The sequence below is a fragment of the Propithecus coquereli genome, unplaced genomic scaffold (assembly GCF_000956105.1).
Source record: "Propithecus coquereli isolate 6110/MARCELLA unplaced genomic scaffold, Pcoq_1.0 Scaffold171, whole genome shotgun sequence".
Taxonomy (NCBI): domain Eukaryota; kingdom Metazoa; phylum Chordata; class Mammalia; order Primates; family Indriidae; genus Propithecus; species Propithecus coquereli.
This window is the reverse complement of record NW_012141747.1, coordinates 2,599,146-2,618,358: the sequence shown is the minus strand read 5'-3', so window position 1 is coordinate 2,618,358 and position 19,213 is coordinate 2,599,146. Positions and strand designations below refer to the sequence as shown.

The window sequence follows — 19,213 nt, the reverse complement described above, 5'->3', positions numbered from 1 at the left end:
GTCTCCCAGATTCAAGCAGAGAAAGTATTTCACATCTGGGACATTTTTAAATGTCTTTCTTCTTTATTACACAGATGTTCACATCTGCAGACCCTTCCCTCATGTGGAATTGTTTTTCTTCCCTTTGATAAGTTTCTTGGCTCACCCTACGGATTGATCTGCAGTAGTCTGAGCCAACTCGTGACAGATGTAAACTCTCCAGAGACCACTATTTTCCATTTTGCCCACTTTATATTCATGTTTGGAAACATTAGTATTTATGTGAATGAATTCAGAGAATATGTTTGGCAAAATGAATCTATTCATGTTAGTGGAGAGAGGACCACATGATAGAATCACTTAGAAACCTATAAATATATAAAACAAAAAAAAATGACTGGAAAGCTAAAATCCAAAGAAAACCTTACAGATTTCATTTTATAATGCATTTGGTTTTTTGATGCTCTATATATTCTTAGTTAAATTGGAAAACATAAGGATGTTTAAGTTCAGAATGTGCAGGAAATAACCAACTCAATTTTAAAAGGCAAAGTAATGTAGATTATCTACCACGGTGCTCCTCAACCCTGGCTGCACGTTGGTAAACCTGCAGAGCTTTGGAAAGTGCCGATGCCCGGGCTTCACCCCTGAGTTTCTGAATTAGCTGATCTGGGTGGGGCCCGGCAGCCGTGCCCCCGGTCCCAGGGGAATCCTGTGTATAGCCCACTTTGAGAATTCTGTGCTTGGTAAGTTGGCCTTTCTCATCCTTAGCAGGGTTCTTCCTCCCACTTAGCAAGCTCCACCTAAAAATAGCTGAATTTTTCTCTGGCCTAAAAGGTCAGTCCATTCTCACAGTCATCCTGAAGGCAGGTCTGCAGCCTCGCAGGGAAGACTCCCCAGGTGCCAGCGGAGGTGTGGCCTCGGCACCGTGGTGGGCGTGAACCTAGAACAGTCCCCCTCTTCCCTGTTAGGACTTGGAGCCCACAGACCCTGGTGGCATCCCTGCTCTGTTACTTCTACTCTGAGTGACCTTGGTGAATTATAGATTCTGGGCCTCAGTTTGCTCATCTGTAAAATGAGGGCAGTGGTGCCTTCCCAGATTAGTGAGAATACATAAGACAACACATGGGAACAGATTTTGTCACCTGTGCAGGACTATGGAACGAGTAAGTTTTGTTGTGGACGCTGAAAACCTCTGAGGATGGCCCTAGGTTCTGAGGCCATCTCCTCAATGGTCCAGACGCAGCCCCTGCTTCAGCTTGGGCTCCCAAGGGGGCCTTCCAGGGCAGAAGCCCTTGAATCCTGGGTGTGCTGAGCCAGGGGCAGGGACTTGGGGATCAGTGTATGCCCTGGCCTTCCCTGGGACCATCAGTATCAGAAACACTGTCTGGTTGTGAAACTCGCCCTTAAAACACTGGCTGGAGTATTTGGACCCTTAATGCAGAACAAGGCTGTCTTCTCGTTTTGCAGCACAATGAGCTAAGGGTTGGAGGGCTAGTGGAGGTTACAGGCAGTGCAGTGTATCAGCTCCCAGCATGAACTCTGCCTCCAGCAAGCTATTTGGCTATGTGCAAGTTACCTCACTCTGTGCCTTAGTTTCCTCATCTGTGCATTGGTGATAATAGTAGTACCTACCTCATCTGATTGTTGCAAGAAGGGAATGAGTTAACATACTGTGCATGAAGTCCTGGGCACGGTGCTTGGCTTACAGTAAGTTCCAGGTAGGGCTTGGCTGCTGTCACCAGATGGGGCTAACCTGTGTGCCCTCTTCTCCCCCACCCCTCAGTGCCTAGCCCCTCCTGTAACGGCTTTGACAACACCCTTTCAAGACCTTGCCAGGTGCCACTAGGAAAGGAGGTCTGCTTCATCGCCACCGTGCGCCTGGCAACACCGCAGTTCTTAAAGGCAAGTACCTTTGATGAGAAACAGTTCTTTGCACGGAGCTATTATGATTGAGTCACATTTCGTGATATGTAATTAATTGCTTTTATGGGAGAGAATAAAATTACAATGAAGTTGTCACTAGCTTTGAAAATCTAAAATGTCTGCTGTCTGTGTCTGCTCACGTGCCCTTCCCCCTACCCGGTTTCCCGCAAGCTATTTTGTTTGACGGCGGCATCAGTTGCAATTCCGCCCGCCGAGATGCTGTTTGATGACTCTGTAAATCTTCCTACCTCTCACGCCAACGTTAATACCACTCAGGGCAGGAAGGGGTGAGAACCGGTGTCAGAAAGTCAAGGGTTTGTCTGTATTTTCTCTTCTGTGATTGCTTCAACATCTATGGCGTGAATGTTGAGTTAAAATGAGTAATTCAAATTCAGACGAAAAGCCATTCTCCACATGTTTACCACACTTCTCCATAATGGGAAGGGCTGGTGTGACATTTTGGCTCCTAGGTATTTTTCCCCAGCTTGTGAAATAAATTTAGTATCAGCTAATACCGAAATTAGCTACAGATGATGAGTTTCAGTCCAACATGACTTGGAGACTTGCTCGAAACAATTTTAACTTCTGTTACCCACCATGCGTTCCTTCTGAACAAACCTAGGGTGAGCATCTGGCACCCCGAGCAACATTTTTTTCCCTTCCAATACAGGAAATGTGCATAGTTGACGAACCTTTAGAGGAATTCACTTCAAGGCATAGCTTGGAATGGAAATTTTTATTTCTGGATCACAGGTTTGTGAAAAGAAAAACATATTTGGGTTGGGTCCTTCTCAGAGTGTTCTTTGAAGGAGCCAGGCTCTCCTTGGGAGAGAAGAGTCAGGCCTGGTCTGTAGAAGGAGAAGGATTCTCTGGCAGCGGGAAGATCGTCCCCAGCCAAGGGGGAGGCGGTGTCCCTTTGACTGCATTTGCCCCGTGTGTGAATATGTTCTGTGCATGGGTCAGATGCCTTAGTCCAGCGGCATCTTTGGACTAGTCCCTGCTTGAGGCCTTCCCAGCCCCCAGTAAGGCAGAAGCAGATGTCAGAGAAACCTCTCATCTTTTTTCTTTCAACACCCTTTGATCCTTTAGCCCAATTTTTATTCTTTCTTTTGTAACATTATTCACAGTTTAAGAACTAAAGATCTCCTCTCCCTACCCTTTAATTTTTTATTACACTTTGGTGTTGGGCCGACCCGATCTATAGCTGTTTTTAATTATCCAGTAGTGATAAAGTTTATTATTATTTGGGCTGGGTTATACCAAGGGAAGGCAGTATCTTGCTGCCAAAAAACATTGAGCCTTTTGGAAAACACAGCCTCCCTGGTTTTGACCACTGCAAAGTTATTTTCCTCCCCTCGTTCTCGAAATGTAAGGCCCCCATGCTGATCATTAAACCTGTACCCTGCCCCTTGAAAGGCACGGCCACCACGGTGAGCCCTGCCTTGTGTGTTCTCTCTTCTGACAAATTCCCCTGGTCCTTGTGCAGAGCCCCTCCAATCATAGGATACCTGCCTTTTGAAGTGCTGGGAACCTCGGGCTATGACTACTACCACATTGATGACCTGGAGCTCCTGGCCAGGTGCCATCAGCACCGTGAGTACCGCTGGTGTGGGGGCCCTGCGCTCACTCCCCGGGGGCCAGACAGCAGGGCTCTGGGCCTCCAGAAGTCTGCTTGTTGCCTCATTTGTCTTTGAGGCAGGGAACTTGGTTTTCTCTGAAATGATCTGGGGGCATCTTTTAGGCCCTTGTCTGCATTTACCCCCATGTTGTGGCTTAACCTAGAATTGACTTTGTCCCAAACCCCAACACCTTCCAGGTGTCACCCAGATAGGCACACTATTTAATCCTAATTAGGAAACTAAGAGAATGCCAGGAATTTTTTTTTTTAAGTTATGCAGTACATTTCAAAGACAAAACATTGAATTTACATAACTGTTCTTTCATCAGCAGACATGTATTGGTCACCAAGGATAGGCCAGATTCTGAGCTAGGCCTGGCATGAGAAGATGATGGGCATCTTCTTGCTGCCCTCCAGGGCAAGGTCTGCTGGGAAAACCGGAAATAAGTGGCTTGGTAGGATGTTGTCGGTGCAGTGGGGGAGGTGTGCACAGGATATTGGGGTGGTCAGGAGGCCTTTCACACAGCTGGCGGGACGTGTCAGGGAAGGCTCTCTGCCACAGAAGAGGGGAACATGTTGGCCAACATGGGGTTAGGACTTATGATATGGGGCAGTCAGAATTACATGTCTGTCCAGGTTCCCACTTAGCAAGAGGAGCCAAGAATTAACCATAAAAAGCCATATTTTCAGTGCCAACTTTTAGCTTTGAACAGGCCCAGTTGTAGTAACATTGATCTATGGATCCTGATACATGAATTGACCACTAACATTGTACTTTAACAGATGCCTTGTCTGTACTACCCATTAGAACTTTCTCTTCCATGCTGTTCTTGTTGAAGGAAGAACAGGCTTAAGTTCCATCTGGATCGGCTGCTATAATTTTAGGCTCATCTTTAAAATTTGTTCCTCAGAGGGCTGTCCCAGGACCAGCTGCACAGGCACCTTGGGGAGTCTGCTGGACTTGTAGAATCTCAGCCCCCGCCCCCCGCACCCCCGTCGTAGAATCGGATCTGCTGAATCACAACGTGCATTTTAACAAGATCCCCAAGTGACGCGTGAGCACGTTAAAATTTGAGAAGCACGACTGCTTTACACCTTTGGTTGCTTCTGAGTCTTCTAACAGAGAAAAGCTGCTTGGGTTGAAGAATTACATCCAGCATTTGAAAGGCTTGCCCCGTGGCTGGGCAAGATGTTCTTGCTCTCTTGAGCCCACACCCTTGCTCTGCTGGGCTTCTCTCCTCTGCAGAGTCAGCTACTCCTTTTGCAGATTTGGTTTCCTAGTTAGATTGATCTTAACCATTTGCCTAAGAGGTGTCAAATTCCCAAACTATTCCTCTTCCTCAGATGCATAGCCCAGCTTTCTGCCCTGCCCAGGCTAATACACCATCAGCATCCATTTTGTTCCAGATGCCCACGAGGAACCACCGCCAGACATAACTTTTCGGGGCTCCAGGCAGCTCTGGGGCTGGGGAGGCCTGGAGTGGAGGCACCTATACCAGACTCCATATTTGAGACTTGTGTAGACTGAACACGAACTGCCCACTGACAGCCACAGAGTCTGTCCAGGGGTCACTGGCGGTCAGGTCTGTTCGGGGTCCAGTTCTCCCTGTGTCTGGGTGCTCCCTCCTGGGCTCGGCGCCTGCAGCGCCAAAGACAGCTCCCCCTGCAGTGGGAAGATGAAAACCCGGAAAACCTGGGCCTCTTTAATTAAACCTCCAGTTTGAAAATTTTTCCATATCTGCCTTTCTGTGAAGATTTCTTTATGCTTTTGAGCATTTGTGAAAATACGTGAATCACTCTTCTATCATTTAAGAATTCATTATAGTTTGCCATGATCCTGACAGTCACTTAAAATACAGTGCAGCCAGGGAAATAAGCCATGTTGGTATTGTCTTTTTGAACACTTGTGTTAGAAAAAAGACCATTTTCGTATTAACGTCTGTTAGATGCACAATCCATTTTCTACCAACAGTGATGCAGTTTGGCAAGGGGAAGTCGTGTTGCTACCGGTTCCTGACCAAAGGCCAGCAGTGGATCTGGCTGCAGACTCACTACTACATCACCTACCACCAGTGGAACTCCAAGCCCGAGTTCATCGTGTGCACACACTCGGTGGTCAGGTGCGTGCGGCGGCAGGTGTGGGCTGCATCCTTCCGCGCGTGGGAGGGGTGCTGAGCCAGATCAGCAGCTGCCTCAGGTGTTCCCAGTTTCTGAGGATCAAGCCCGGACTGTCCTCTGCAGTTAACAGAACAATTGCCCTCCAGGTACACACAGCCCTGTCCTCCCAGGGCTGAGACTGCTCTCAAGCCTTCAGCCAGGCCCCTGTGAAAGCCTCCCGGACTCTCGCAGGCTGCCAGGGTATTGCTTAGTAAGTCACTGCTTCACTGACCTACTTGCATATTTTCCCTCTTCTCCATCCATCCCCCAGCCGTCCCTTGTTGCTGCTTTGAGAAGAAAATTTAAATTTTGCCTCTAAATAACTCAAACACACACTCCCCTTTATTTTTAATGCTTTAAAAACCCCTGCTGGCAACTGAGGCAGTGCTGGGAGAACAGCCGGGCTGCCGGTGGGAGCGGGTTCCCCCTGCTCCCTGGTGGCCTCAGGGAGCCTCGGCCCAGGGCGGGTGAGCAGCACCGCCAGCGTCTCATAGACCCAGCCTTGTGGGGCCACAGCCCGAAGGTGGAAGAGAAAAGTCGTTCTCTCTCCCCGACTACAGAAATTTTAAGAACATAAATCAGTTTTAAACTGGTCTAGAGAAGAGTCTTTGAGAAGAGCAAAGAAAGGAAGGTCCGAGGGACTGCATTTCATATTTACAATCAGTGTCACTTGATTTCGTCACTGTGCAAACATCACAGAGTGTATGTACACACTCCTGGATGGTGCAGTCCACCACACACTAGTATAGCCCGTTGTTACTGGGCTGCGAACCCATACAGCCTGGTACTGCACTCAAGACTGTAGGCAATTGTAACACAATGGTAAGGATTCGTAGATCTATTCATATCTGAAAACACAGAAAAGCTACAGTAAAACACGGTGTTACGATCTTATGGGACCACTGTTGTGTAGGAAGTCCATTGTTGACTGAGACGTCATTATCCATCGCATGACTGTGTATACATAACAGACACATGCGGACAGACAGATACCGCACACCCCCCCATACAGACACATAGTCACCAAGCCAGTCACTCTTCGTTCCTCAGGCTCTGCCCTCCCCCAGCTCTTCCCCTCCATCTTCCACCTCCCAAATCTTAGAAAGAAACTCTCAGAGAAAGGCGGGAGAGCACGGCGTGAATAAATAAGGTGACAAGCATTCCAGAGGCCCAAGAGCCATGTCATTGCCAAGCCTCCCTGCACAAACAGGGCACAGGCATAGCGGGGTCACCGCGTTGAGTCGATTTACCCACGCCATTGGAAACATGGGTTCCTGTGGGCTCCTCAGTGGTCTGAGTCTGGCTGGTTCTGGGCTTGCCTGAGAGGAAACTTTCTGAGAAATGTAATTACTACAGAGTTTTGTGTCACTCTTCCATATGCACAGTCCAGACTGAACAGGTTTTAAGAAAGGCTTCTAATTATTTAAAGGCGGAAGCTCATCCCAGAGATGAAAATGTGTTTTTAAAGACAATTACAATTGGAGATTTCAGAGGAGTAAAAAGAATAGGAAAGGAGAGAGGAATAAAAACATCCTGGAAATAAAAAAATATGTTGCATGTAATACTAGAAATCCCTCCAGTGGAATTTAGGCAGGGAACGAAGCTCATTCAGACAAGTAAGAGACCAGGCTCCTCTGTGCCGACTGTTCCAGGAGTGGGTGTTATGCAGAGAACCTTAATGTTTCTCGAAGCTTGTTCTGGCATTGTCATCTGGAATGTCCCTCCTCCACTGTGGTCTCTTAATTCCCTGAGCAGTTACGCGGACGTCCGGGTGGAGAGGAGGCAGGAGCTGGCTTTGGAAGACCCGCCATCCGAGGCCATCCACCCCACAGCACTAAAGGTACACCTCCCCCCCAGCCCCCACCAGGAGGATAAAGACACGGACTGGCTAGAACCTCCCCGGAGCTGTTAGAACGAAAACAGTAATGAGACACCCACAGCAGATTCTGTGGACTGAGCTCTTGATCCACTCCCGTGGGGTTCAGAGTGTTTCTTGGGCATCTGCTTATTTGCCCCTCATGACATTCCTGTGAGGTGGGCACTGTCATTGTCCTCTTTCTTCAGATGAGGCGTAGCTAACACAGGAGTTAGCTATGCACGCAAGGGCACCCGAGGGCTAGAACTCACAGAGTTGGGTTACAAATAGCCTCTGGACTCAAAGCATCATTCGGCAGCTTTGCAACCTTACAAGAATGATACAGTAAGTCCACTTTGTATTTCCCCCACAGACAAAGAGCTGGGAGTTATTCCAACACCTACTGAGGCCTGGAATAATTCCCTCCCTTAGCCTCAGTGCTGCGGTGCTTGCTCTGAGACTCAGGCACCCTATGGGCAGAGACTGCCCCTGACACGCCCTCCCTGTCCTCAGTAAGGTGCACTTTCTGTTCCGTGTCCAGGGTCTTGGTTCCCAGCCACGCTGGAGCCAGCTGTGTGTCAGGGAGCACTACTATGAAAAGACACAAAGCCCGTTACCTCCTTCTTTCCCCGCCCTGAGCCCTCGGATCTCCTCTGCCCGCCCAGGCTTCTCCTGTTTGTCAGACAACACGAGAGAACCTTGGAGAGCATCTGCGAGTAGACCAGAGCCCTATTCCTCAAAGCTCATTCTTAAAGCAGACACAGATGTCGGGAGAAAAAAAACAGAGAAAACAAGAAAGGGAGGAAGTGTTGTTGTTCATCAAAGCTAAGAAGCTGTCAACTGGAAGCTCCACCATGATTTTTATCTCCCACTAAGAGAAAACGCTGCCGATTGATCCATGAAATAAGGATTTCTTTTCATCAGTGGAGGGACACATCTCAGTTTCAGATATGTTCAGATGAGAGGGGCTGCCTCTTAGAATTGATGAAGTTCGAGTTCCAGGGTGTCCAGGGAGCTAGAATCTAGAGTCTTGGGCCACAGGCTGGTATAACAGCAATGGTTCAGCCCTAGCCTGTCTGTGATCAAACAAAAGCATCTCTCAGCCCCCACGGTCCACACTGGGAGGAAGGAGAGATCAGAGAGCAGCGGCGTCTTTGCAGAGCCTCCCCGGCTGGCGTGCAACATGGTGGGACATTATACCGTGATTCATCACCAAGCACAGTGATAGGACAGCGGTGTCTTTGCAGAGCCTCCCTGGCTGGCGTGCAACATGGTGGGACATTATACGGTGATTCATCACCAAGCACAGTGATAGGACACAGCTGTCATTGTTTATGGAAGTGTTTATTACCCAGCTCTGTCACCTAATACATCACGTACCATGTCAGAGAACGGAATTAAGCTGTTAATAGGCAGGTGTTAGACACACCATACATCATGGCTGAAGAACGGGCGTAACGCATGCCATCCATCAGAAATTCATCACCGAGGCTTCTGATCCTTGGGGAGTCCTGAGCCCTGCGGAGCATCTTCCCATAGAAACACGTGTGTGTAAACACACAAATACAGTCTTGGGCACCAGGTTAAGAAACCCCTTTACAGTCAAAGCTCCAGGACAGTGTGCCCACACTCCTGGGGCGATACACCAGTTTGTCTTTTTAGTTCCAGATCTGTCACTGTGTTTGTAAAATGCAGATTCCCGTGCACAGGTGTGATGTGCAGAGACGTCAGGTGACTACAGAAGTTCCTTATCGCTTACTCGCACTTCTTAGGCTTGTTTCTCTGCTGACCAAGAATATATGTTAATAATTTGTCAATGACCGTGGCCAAGGGACCCCACTCTGATGGGCCTAGCCTGAGGGAGACTCGACGGAGCGGCAAAGTCCCACAATTACCTTTACCGCAGCACGTGCAGACACAGCTGGTCATTCCGTGCTGCACCAGGCCTGTAGGTCACGTGTCAGTCACGCCAGCCCTGTCTGCACACGCAGTGTCCACCCTCACTGGAGCCACACAGACGCACACGCACAGAGTTTCGAACCCACGACCGTGGGTCGTAGGCCAGCCTGTCAGTGCAGCCCAGGGGACACTGGCAATTCCCATCCTTCTAAGACTAGGTAGGAGCAAGCTCAGGAGGGTGGTCACACCATGTTTCCTTCTTTATCTTAAAAATATCCTATGACCTCTAAGCCATGGAGGATGGAAAGATGGTCCCTCAGGGTCCAGCGGTGACAGTTGCTTTCTCATCATGCTGCATTTGAGGCAGAGACACCCCGGGAGCCAGGGTCAGTCGGGAGCCAGAGGTTGGAAGATAGGCCCCCACGGGCCCTTTGCCCATCCTCCATTCGGCACCGAGGCTGCACGGGAGGCGATGTGGAAGTGCCCCAGAAAGGTACAGAGGCATCTACTCCATGGCGCGTGTTCACGGTCCAATGCCAACAGCAGCCTTATTTCTAGAACCTGACTCTTCCCTCTTCTTGGAAAGCCAAGATGCTGGGTGGTGAGTGACAATGTTATGAAAATAGTAAAAGGCCAAGTCGGTTATTAAAAGTCTACAAAATCAAAATAAATGGTGAGAAAGTGTAATAAATACTGCTGATAGGCTACACACCTCTCAGTGACGTCTAGATTACATATATGTGGATATACTCCACCCAAGTATGCTTGGAATTGTCCCCAAGTAGCTGTGCTATTTGTCTCAACAGCTTCCAAATTTTTCTATTAATATGTATTTAGAACCAAAGTCACACCATTTATTCACACCCTCTTGATGCTGAAACGCAGACTTGTGTGTATGTTTCAGGACAAGGGCTCAGGCCTGGAACCTCAGCACTTCAATGCACTTGACGTGGGTGCCTCCGTCAACGCCAGTCATTCGCCGTCAGCGTCCTCAAGAAGTTCCCACAAATCCTCGCACACAGCCCCATCTGAACCCACCTGTGAGTGTGATTCTGTGGAGGGGGAGTGGGATGGGGGACCCCACCAGACCAGCGGGCACAGAGTCCCCGGAGGGTCCTGGGCCCGAGTCAATTCAGGGCAGTCCATGCCTCCAAAGCAGAAGTTGTGCAGTTCACACCCCTAATTTCCTTTCCCACTCACTTCCCACCTGCCGGTCACTTCTCTACACTCTGGTACCTCCACTACAGCACCAAGAAGAGACATAAAGCAGGTGGCACACAGATCAGATAACTTGGCTACTTTGAGTAACTCTGGAAAAGTGTTTGAGCAGGCAGGTGGTTGGACCAAGTGGTGACGATGAAGGCTGGGGATTGTTTGTGGTGTCTTCTCCCTGCTCCCAGGCTGGGGTTTTGTGGCTCAGATAAACCACCTCCACCCATGGTGGACCTCCTTCATCAGAGATTCCAGTGAAGCTCTGTGCTGTGCACATCCTAGTCATCGTTCCCCTCTTTGGATGGGAAAGCTGGTAAGTTTGTGCGAGTCAGGAAGGTAACTCATTGCTTTCTTATAGCCACTCCGACCAAGCTGATGGCTGAGGCCAGCACCCCGGCTTTGCCAAGATCGGCCACCCTGCCCCAAGAGTTACCCATGCCCGGGCTCAGCCAGGCAGCCACGATGCCGGTATGTGTGTGACCCCAAACTTCTCAACAGGGGTACGCCACAGTGTGGCGGGGGCTGCAAAGCACGGGCAACATGCTGCCTCTTCCCAGAGAATCAGTTTTACTTAAAGATCGAGAGTGTGGGGTGGCAGATGGGGGTGGGAAGTTAAGTAATTTAATTGGCAGCTAATTTTAAACATTTTTATGACAAAATTAACATGGATGTATATCCATAGGATACAGAATCCAAGAGAATTTTAAAGATAAAACACAAACCTGCAGTCCTGGGGCCTCTGAGGGTACATGGTTAGGACTCCCCCATTTTGAATCCCATTTCATGCCAGTGAAAATGTTTGAGAAGCTTAATGTCAACAAAAATATACCTCTGTATGTATCAGCCAGTGTCCCTGCTGTGTGCCAGACCCTTCCAGAACGTCAGGGAATGACTGGCCACTTAGAAGGCACATGGGCTATATGTAAAGTCATTGACATTCAACACTGTGGTCATCTATTGCCATGTCCAAACCACACCTAACTGAGTGGCATAAAGCAACCGTCATTTATCTTGTCCATGGAATCTGGGTCAGGAATTCAGAAAGGGCACAGTCAGGACAGCTCTGCTGTGCTCCTTGGTGTTGGGGGTCTCATGGGCCCAGGCCAAGACAGCCCACATCCCAGATGGCGTCTGCACTCGAATGTCCGGCACCCGGGCTGGGGTTGCTGAAGGCTGGGCTCAGCGGAGGCCATCCATCGTGGACGTGTGTGGGCCTCTCCAAGCCTTAGGCTGCCCCTGGCATGGCGACTGGATTCCAAGACGAAACATCTGGAGAGCCAGGCAGGGGCTGTATGGCCTTCTGTGACCGAGCCTTGGAAGTCACATAGTGTCACCTCTGCCATACCTCTTGGTCAAAGCCATCACAAATCACCCATTGAGAGGGACATAGACCTCTGGTCCTAGATGGGAAAAATGTCTAGGAATTTTAAGGGCTATATCCAGATAGTCGCCAAACACCTGCCACCATCGTCATTGACACTGTGAGATGGAGTGAATGAGCCACCTTCCTCTGGCCGTCACCGTGAAGGTTATGCACACCCTGCTTGAGGAGCTTGGGTGACACTTTTTTTTTCAAATAGAACATGACCAGGACTACTTTCCCTCTCTCCAGACACCTCGAAGTACACTTGTAAGTTGGGCCTGTCCGTCACCCAGAATTCTTGCTGTCACTACAACCTGGTGATGGTGGCCACAGTGGTGGTGGCCCAAGTTCTTCCATTTCCTCCCAGCCGTGCAGGGGACCACAGTTAGGACAGCCCAGGCCAGCTCTGGTTCAGCCCCACGCCTGGGAATTCCCACTCAGAACAAGGGTCTCCTGTTCCATCTCCTCCCAGTGCTGTGCTGGGTGACACTTTCCATCCAAGCTGCTCTTTATAGCCCTTAAGGACTAGGAGCAGTTTGGGAATAACTTCAGAAGGGTCCTTTCACTTTTCTTGTAAAAACTCCAATAGCCCATGACGCTGAGGGTTTCACTTCTTGTTTCTGCACATCGTCTTGTCCCCATCCCCACACCCCGAGTGCTGTGACTTGGCTCACTTCCCCAGAGTCTCGCCAGAGCTTCCAGGCAGAGGCTGGTGAAACCGCACCAGTCTTCACCACTTGGATGAGTTCATGGTCACAGACACGCATCTGTGCTAGCAGCGAGCACAAAGGATAAGGCCTGCAGGAGCCACCCTGGCTGTTGGTGCACCCCATTCACACTGCGGGGTGGCCCTGCTGGGAATTCATCAGTTTGGGAGAAGGGAGAAGAGCAACCAAACCCACCACGGCTGGAGTCTGGAACAGGAGGCAGGCAAAGGGCAGTGGAGCACGGCCGCCAGCTTGGGCAGGTAGCAGCGGCCGTGCAGAGCACCCATGGTGGGGAGGAATCGTGGACCCCAGGTGGTTCAAAGGCCACCTGCACCAGCCGTGTGTCAGCTCTGACCGCATGCACATCCTGGCAGTGCCCCCAGGAACGGATGCCTGGGCCTTCTGGAAGTCTTTACCCTCGTGCAGAAGGGCCTCCTTTAAGCCAGACAACCCAGCCAACCAAGCAAGAGCATCTCTGCACCCCTGGAACGGCCAGAAGCAGGGTTAACGAGATCCCTTTTTCTTCCCCAGGCTCCTCTGCCTTCCCCGTCGACCTGTGACCTCACACAGCAGCTGCTGCCCCAGACCATCTTGCAGAGCCCACCTGCTCCCATGGCACAGGTGAGCCTGGGCCTCGGGGAGGGGGCAGCACTGCCTCAAGTCAGAAGCACGTGGGTGTGTTGTGCTGACGTGTGTCACGCACTTGGGTGCCAGCTGAGGCTCTGTCTCGGGGACTGTTCCTCCCAGGGTGCACTCGGGGCATGGCGAGCCATGAAGTTCATCCTCCTCCCATCCTCTTCTGCTGTCCTTGTCCTCTCCACATACATTCTCCACGTTCTTTTCTCCAGTGTCTGTGCGCCAATCCTTTTAACAGTCTCTGTTCATCTCTCTGCCACTTTTCCACGTTGCTCTCATTTTTTATGACTCCAAATTGGCCATGTTTTAGAAAAGGCCTCAATTAGGCCAATGTCATAGGAAAACTCTGAAAAGATTTAAAAGCTGTGAGTTCAATACTATAAATATCACATTTTTTTTAAAAAAAAAAAAAGGTGGGGAGCCGATTACGGCTTTGCTGAGTAATTCCTTCCTTGTTTCAGCAACATTCAGCGAGTTACTATTTGGGTCAGTGAGCAAGCGAAGTGTTAGGGACGCAAAGATGTCACCCAGCCCCTGCGTTTAGTTCTCAGAGTTAGAGATGGCATATGCACAGAGAAAGACGCCACCCATGGCAGGGCGTGTGTTTTTATAGAACCAGTTATAAAATAGTCTGCCTAGGGAAGTCTGCCTGGCTTCCTAGAAGAGGTGACATTTGAGTTGGCCCTGGAAGGGTGGGTAGGAGGTCGCGGGGGAGAGGGACCAGGCATATGTTTCAGCAGGAAGTTACGAACACACCTGACAAGTCTGGGGCCTGGGCGAGAGGCCACAGAACGCAGGAGCCACTCAGTCCGTGGTCACCGAGAGCAGCTGAGCACATTGGCATGTGCTTCGCCAAGGCCAGAGCTCTGACTTCAGTTCCCTCGTGGGGTGTTCAGCTTGGCCCCAGTCCCTTGCCACACGCTAGACCTGGGTCCCAGACAGCAGTTCTCCAGACTCTGACACGAGTGTGGCCTTCTCTGTCTTGGTGCACATCTGTCAGGGCTGATGAAAACTATTTCAGAACATATGCCCTCTTAGCAGGGGTCGCTAATATTTTCCTGGAATAAGAAGGACACATGCTAGCACGTGTTTCCTGCTAGAGTTGGGCTTGAGTAGTAAAAGCTACTCATGCAGAGTCTACTAATTAAAATAATCTATATTCATTCTCCTTAGGCCAAAAAAAATCAAAATAATTTTTTTTCTCTTCAAATTTCTAAGGCATATTTATTGGAAATTAGTAAATTTCTCATTCCAAAAGCACATGAAATGAGAATTCCTGTAACTTCTGGATCTTGCATAGTGAAGAATGTCTGTTTATAACCATAATGGTGTGATTAAGGCCCTTCGGGAATTCTAATTTTTCATTTATTGAACTTTACTTAGTAGTAACTGCTCTTAGTCTGTTAGACCTACTATACTTAATAATAGCCATATTCTGTACGATACTGCTGCATGATACTGACTTTTCTAGTCGATGGTTCTTCTTGTACCCGCCCCAAGTGAAACAGTGAGATTCTGCGATTTTCCCTCGTTCCGCTCAGTGATGCCATCACCGTAGCAACCTGCCAGGGACACAGGGGAAAATAAAATCCCACATCTGGGGAGTGATTATCTGGGTAACTGGTGGTTTTTCAAAAAGCCTCTTTTGCTTCATGCTGTTTCTAGAATGTCTCTAAGTTAGAGAAGGTTCTCTATCAGAAAGGCCACGATCAAGAAGATAACGAGGGACTGAGGACTGGGTACCTGGGAGGCCTTGAAAACACAAGACTGATGCAAGAAGGAACTCACACCTAGGAACCCCGCCCCTCCCGGCCCCTCAAGGCAGCTCAGCAGCCAGGAGCTGGCCACACTGCAGGTGGAACACACAGTCCTGAGCTTCCTGACTTTGCAGAACCCACCATAGAAGCTTTGGCGTTTTGTTTGTTAAATTAAACACAGGATGTAGCTTGTTTGCTTTCTCAGTTGCATTCTCACAAAATCCCAGCTGAGCGCTTTGATCAGCTGCGTTCTGCCTGAGATTTCTATGAGACAGTCCAGTACAGCGCAGGTATTTTTACACTCATGTGTAGAAGCAGAGCCTTCTTTTAAAGGAAGTCTGATGTCCAAGCCGCTCCGACGGAGGTGGAAGTGGGGCCTTACTGGCCAAGCCTCTTGGCCTCACCAGCTACTAAGACTCGGTATTCACATGTGGGCCCTACCCCCATCTGGCTGTGTGACCTTGAACTTCTTGGTGTGACATGGGCTTCTTGTCCCTGTGCTGCCTGCATGGGACAATAACTGGCACATGAAGGTTTCCACAAATGGCAGCACCTGCCATTATTCTTATTTCTTCTTTTTATTTTATTATTTTTTTTAACACAGGGTCTCACTCTGTGGCCCAGGCTAGCGTACAGTGACCCAATCATAGCTCACTGCCTCAGCCTCAAATTCTTGGGCTCAAGCGATCCTCCTGCCTCAGCCTCCCCCAGTAGCTGGGACTACAGACGTGCACCAGCACTCACAGCTAATTTTTTTTTATTTTATCTTTTGTAGAGACAGGGGTCTCACTATGTTGCCCAGCCTGGTCTTGAACTCCTGGCCTCAAGTGATCCTCCCTCCCACCTCAGGCTCCCAAGGTGCTGGGATTGCAGGCGTGAGCCACCACACCTGGCCTCTTTGTTATTATTTTGCTGCTCCACAAAACTATGATCAGTTATTCCATCCCCCAGTATATCCCGTCTGTATTCTCAGCTCTCCAGTCTCCTTGCTTTTCCGTGTACAGGAGGTCAAAGGGTAGAGGGAGAAAGAGAGGCTCTGGAGGCATTTGTAAAAGACAGTGAGTGGGCAGGAAACAGACGAGGGAGAATGTTGGGGTAGAGATTGAGAGAGTGGAGATCAAGTCATTGTAAAAAAGGGGAAAAAAAGAAAGAGAAGGAGCAAAAGTCCAAGTCCAGCAAACTCCTTTGCCTCAAGAAATGGGAGTTGTAGAGAGCCCCACAGAGTGCAGAGCAGGAGCTGCGAGCCCAGGGTGTGCTAGCCCCCTCCCGTCTTGTGATCCCTCACTCTCCACGTGTTTCCTGCAAGCAGAGCACTCTGTTGAGGTAGACAGGGGACGGGTCAGGGATCACCTGCAGGAGTTCCCTAAAGCCAGCCTCCTCCCCAGGAGGGGATTGAGGGGCCTGAAGGAAGGGGAGACTTGGTGCACTCGTGCAGAACAGGAGCGAACATCCCTCGTGCAGGGTGCCCCTCTGCCAGTGTGACCCTCAGGGTAAATTTTAGGTGATTGTTTGTGCTTCTTTTTCGTTCTTTTTTGCACAGCTTTCTGAGATGAGCATAGCAGCAAGTGAGCCAGGGGGAAACTAAGGGGGTGACAAGGCCTCCCCATCCCAGGCCGGTTTGGAGAGCACCGGGATCAGGTTTAGGATAACGATAGGCCCCAGCAATGCCTGCAAAGCTGCGGTACACACTGCCATGCCCTAGATGAGGAAAAAAGCACTCTCGGGTGCCCTGCTTTTACATTCATCTGCCGTTTGTTCTTCCATCCGAATTTGGAATATCGGTGTGTAAGCATTGCTTACCAAACCATGTCGCGACCCTGTGGCCCTCCCAGACTGCAGCACAGTAAATCAGATCTACAGATTCAGGTGGGCCTGCCGTCACAGCCCGCCTGAGAAAGGCTGGCGCTGGGCCCCCCGGGACACCCAGGCCTCACCCACAGTCCCTGCTCACTGCCCAGCACCCGGCAGTGGGCTCCTAGGACACTGGCAGAGTGGCCGGGCGACGGAAAACAGAAGTGCGCTGGGATGGTCAGAACCGCAGCACGATCTGTCTGCCAAAGCTAAAGTAACTCTTTCCTCTGGTTCTGTTTTTCGACTCCACCTTGAAGTTTTCAGCACAGTTCAGCATGTTCCAGACCATCCGAGACCAGCTGGAGCAGCGGACGCGGGTCCTGCAGGCCAGCATCCGGTGGCAGCAGGAAGAGCTCCACAAGATCCAGGAGCAGCTCTGCCTGGTCCAGGACTCCAATGTCCAGGTGATGCCCCTTCCCAGGCCAGTCTGTCCTCCCTGCCACTCTGGGATGGGTCCCCAGCCCACATTTGAGGGCAGGTGGGGCTCTCAAAGCCTCATGCACTGCCTTCCAGAGCCCTCTATGCTTATGAAGCATATTGCAGCCTCCCCAGGCAAAGCACAGGGAGCGACTCCTCATCCCCATCTCCAGGGAAACGTGAAAGTCCCATGACATCCTCTTCCCTCACCCTCAACTCTGGTGGGCACATACCGTCCCTGCCTCACCTGCATTTTCACTCATGCCTTTAGCGTTGGATCGCCTGCCCGGATGCCAGCCTCAGTCCGGGTGTAGCTCCCAACACCGGCATTTCACAGCTCGCAGCCAGGCTGTCAGCAGAGGGTGAGGGAAGCCGCTGCTCTCTATTCTCATCCAGCACATGAGTCGAAGGAGACGTGGAAAATGATGATATCTGTGCAGAGGGAGCTGGGAGCTGGCACCTTCGTGCCACCCCATTTGTGGCATGCCAGTGGAGACGCTCTGCATGCTCTGACAGCTCTCACTATAACATCCACATATTCCAAATTCCCTTGGAATTGTTTGGAGAGATGTTTTTTGGAGGAAAAACTTTATATATTGGATCTCTTTCAAGGATAGAGTATTTTTGCCAGGTTTTACTTACATCAGTCCAGGACTGCTTGTCTTCAGACGTGCATTATTTGGACCCAGCAACTCTAGCGAACCTTGGAGTTTGCCCCAGGAGCCCTGAGCATTGCAGCCCTCTTAGGAGAGACAGAAGGAAGCAGAAAGAACACCTGGGGACATGGCCAGAGCATTGTCCCTGCTGCCCCCCGCTGCCCCCTCACTGTCCACAGAGACCCTCCCTTGGCCACACAGCTTCTGAAGTGCAGCAGCACCCGGGACAGGCGGGCTTCATCGGGGAGCAGCGAGCTGTGCACGCTGAGACTAGCACAGCCCAGTGCGGGTCCTGTTGGGCACAGGGAGATGCCTCCTCCGGGCATCCTGTCTCCTTGGGTTCCCAGCAGCTCTGCCCAGCCCTGCAGGGGTGCTCCTGTGGCTTTGCAGACGGTCACTGCCCCTCCCCTCCCTGCCCCTGCACAGCCCTCAGCCAGAGCTGGCTCCTCCCTGTAGAAATGCCATGGCTGGGACAGGCCACTCCCCTGCCCACCGCCCACCGCCACCAGGCACGCCCCATGCAGGCTCCACTCTGACCTCTGGCCACGCCCAGAGCCCTGCTGCTCCCTCCCCACCTCTTCAGGGACACCCCAAAGTTGATAAGGGAGAAGGCTCAATATTTACATGAAAAGAAATGGAGTCACCAAGGCATGATTCTACCTTTTACCAGAATAAGTAAAAAGCCACTTTTTATTTATTCGTTCCCAGCTGGGATATTTTTCTCACAGATCCAGGGCCTGACTGGGAGCCCAGAACTTGCCTCACTGCAATTACTTTAATGGAATTTTTACACTGACAGGAAGGGGGAAGTTGAGCCAGAAACTGCTAAAAGCAAGGTGGGTGTATGAACATCCTCCTCAGCGCCTGGGCTTTTCTACTTCCTGCCTTTTCAACATGAAAGCTGAATTTTTTTAATAACAGGAGACAAGGTTGTTACTTTCACTCCCTGTCATAAAGAAGTCTTCTTTCTCCTCCTCATGACCCATGCGTTTTGTTAACCCCCAAAGTACCTGTGTGAAGGGCACCCGAGTCTGAGGGGTGACATGGGCCTGCCGCGTGTTCTTCCTGATTTCATTCCTGCGGCCTTTCCCTTGCAGTGGAATTTTCCAAAGAACACGGAAATCCACAGATAGTCAAAGCAGAGGACATTTCCCCAAGGAGTCTGCCTTCTTGGTTTTTT

At 50.3% G+C, this 19,213-nt stretch overlaps 1 protein-coding gene across 3 annotated transcripts in view; it reads left to right on the top strand.

The window, feature by feature from the left end:
* Positions 1–19,213, top strand: part of NPAS2 (neuronal PAS domain protein 2) — an 85,889-nt gene that overhangs the window by 55,455 nt on the left and 11,221 nt on the right. For all 3 annotated transcript variants that reach the window (XM_012641936.1, XM_012641937.1, XM_012641938.1), the window contains 9 exons: positions 1,766–1,884; positions 2,576–2,658; positions 3,392–3,498; positions 5,496–5,643; positions 7,436–7,520; positions 10,339–10,474; positions 11,005–11,114; positions 13,248–13,337; positions 17,218–17,364. In XM_012641936.1, the coding sequence (XP_012497390.1) occupies positions 1,766–1,884; positions 2,576–2,658; positions 3,392–3,498; positions 5,496–5,643; positions 7,436–7,520; positions 10,339–10,474; positions 11,005–11,114; positions 13,248–13,337; positions 17,218–17,364 (1,025 nt within the window). The remainder of the gene's footprint in view (positions 1–1,765; positions 1,885–2,575; positions 2,659–3,391; positions 3,499–5,495; positions 5,644–7,435; positions 7,521–10,338; positions 10,475–11,004; positions 11,115–13,247; positions 13,338–17,217; positions 17,365–19,213) is intronic.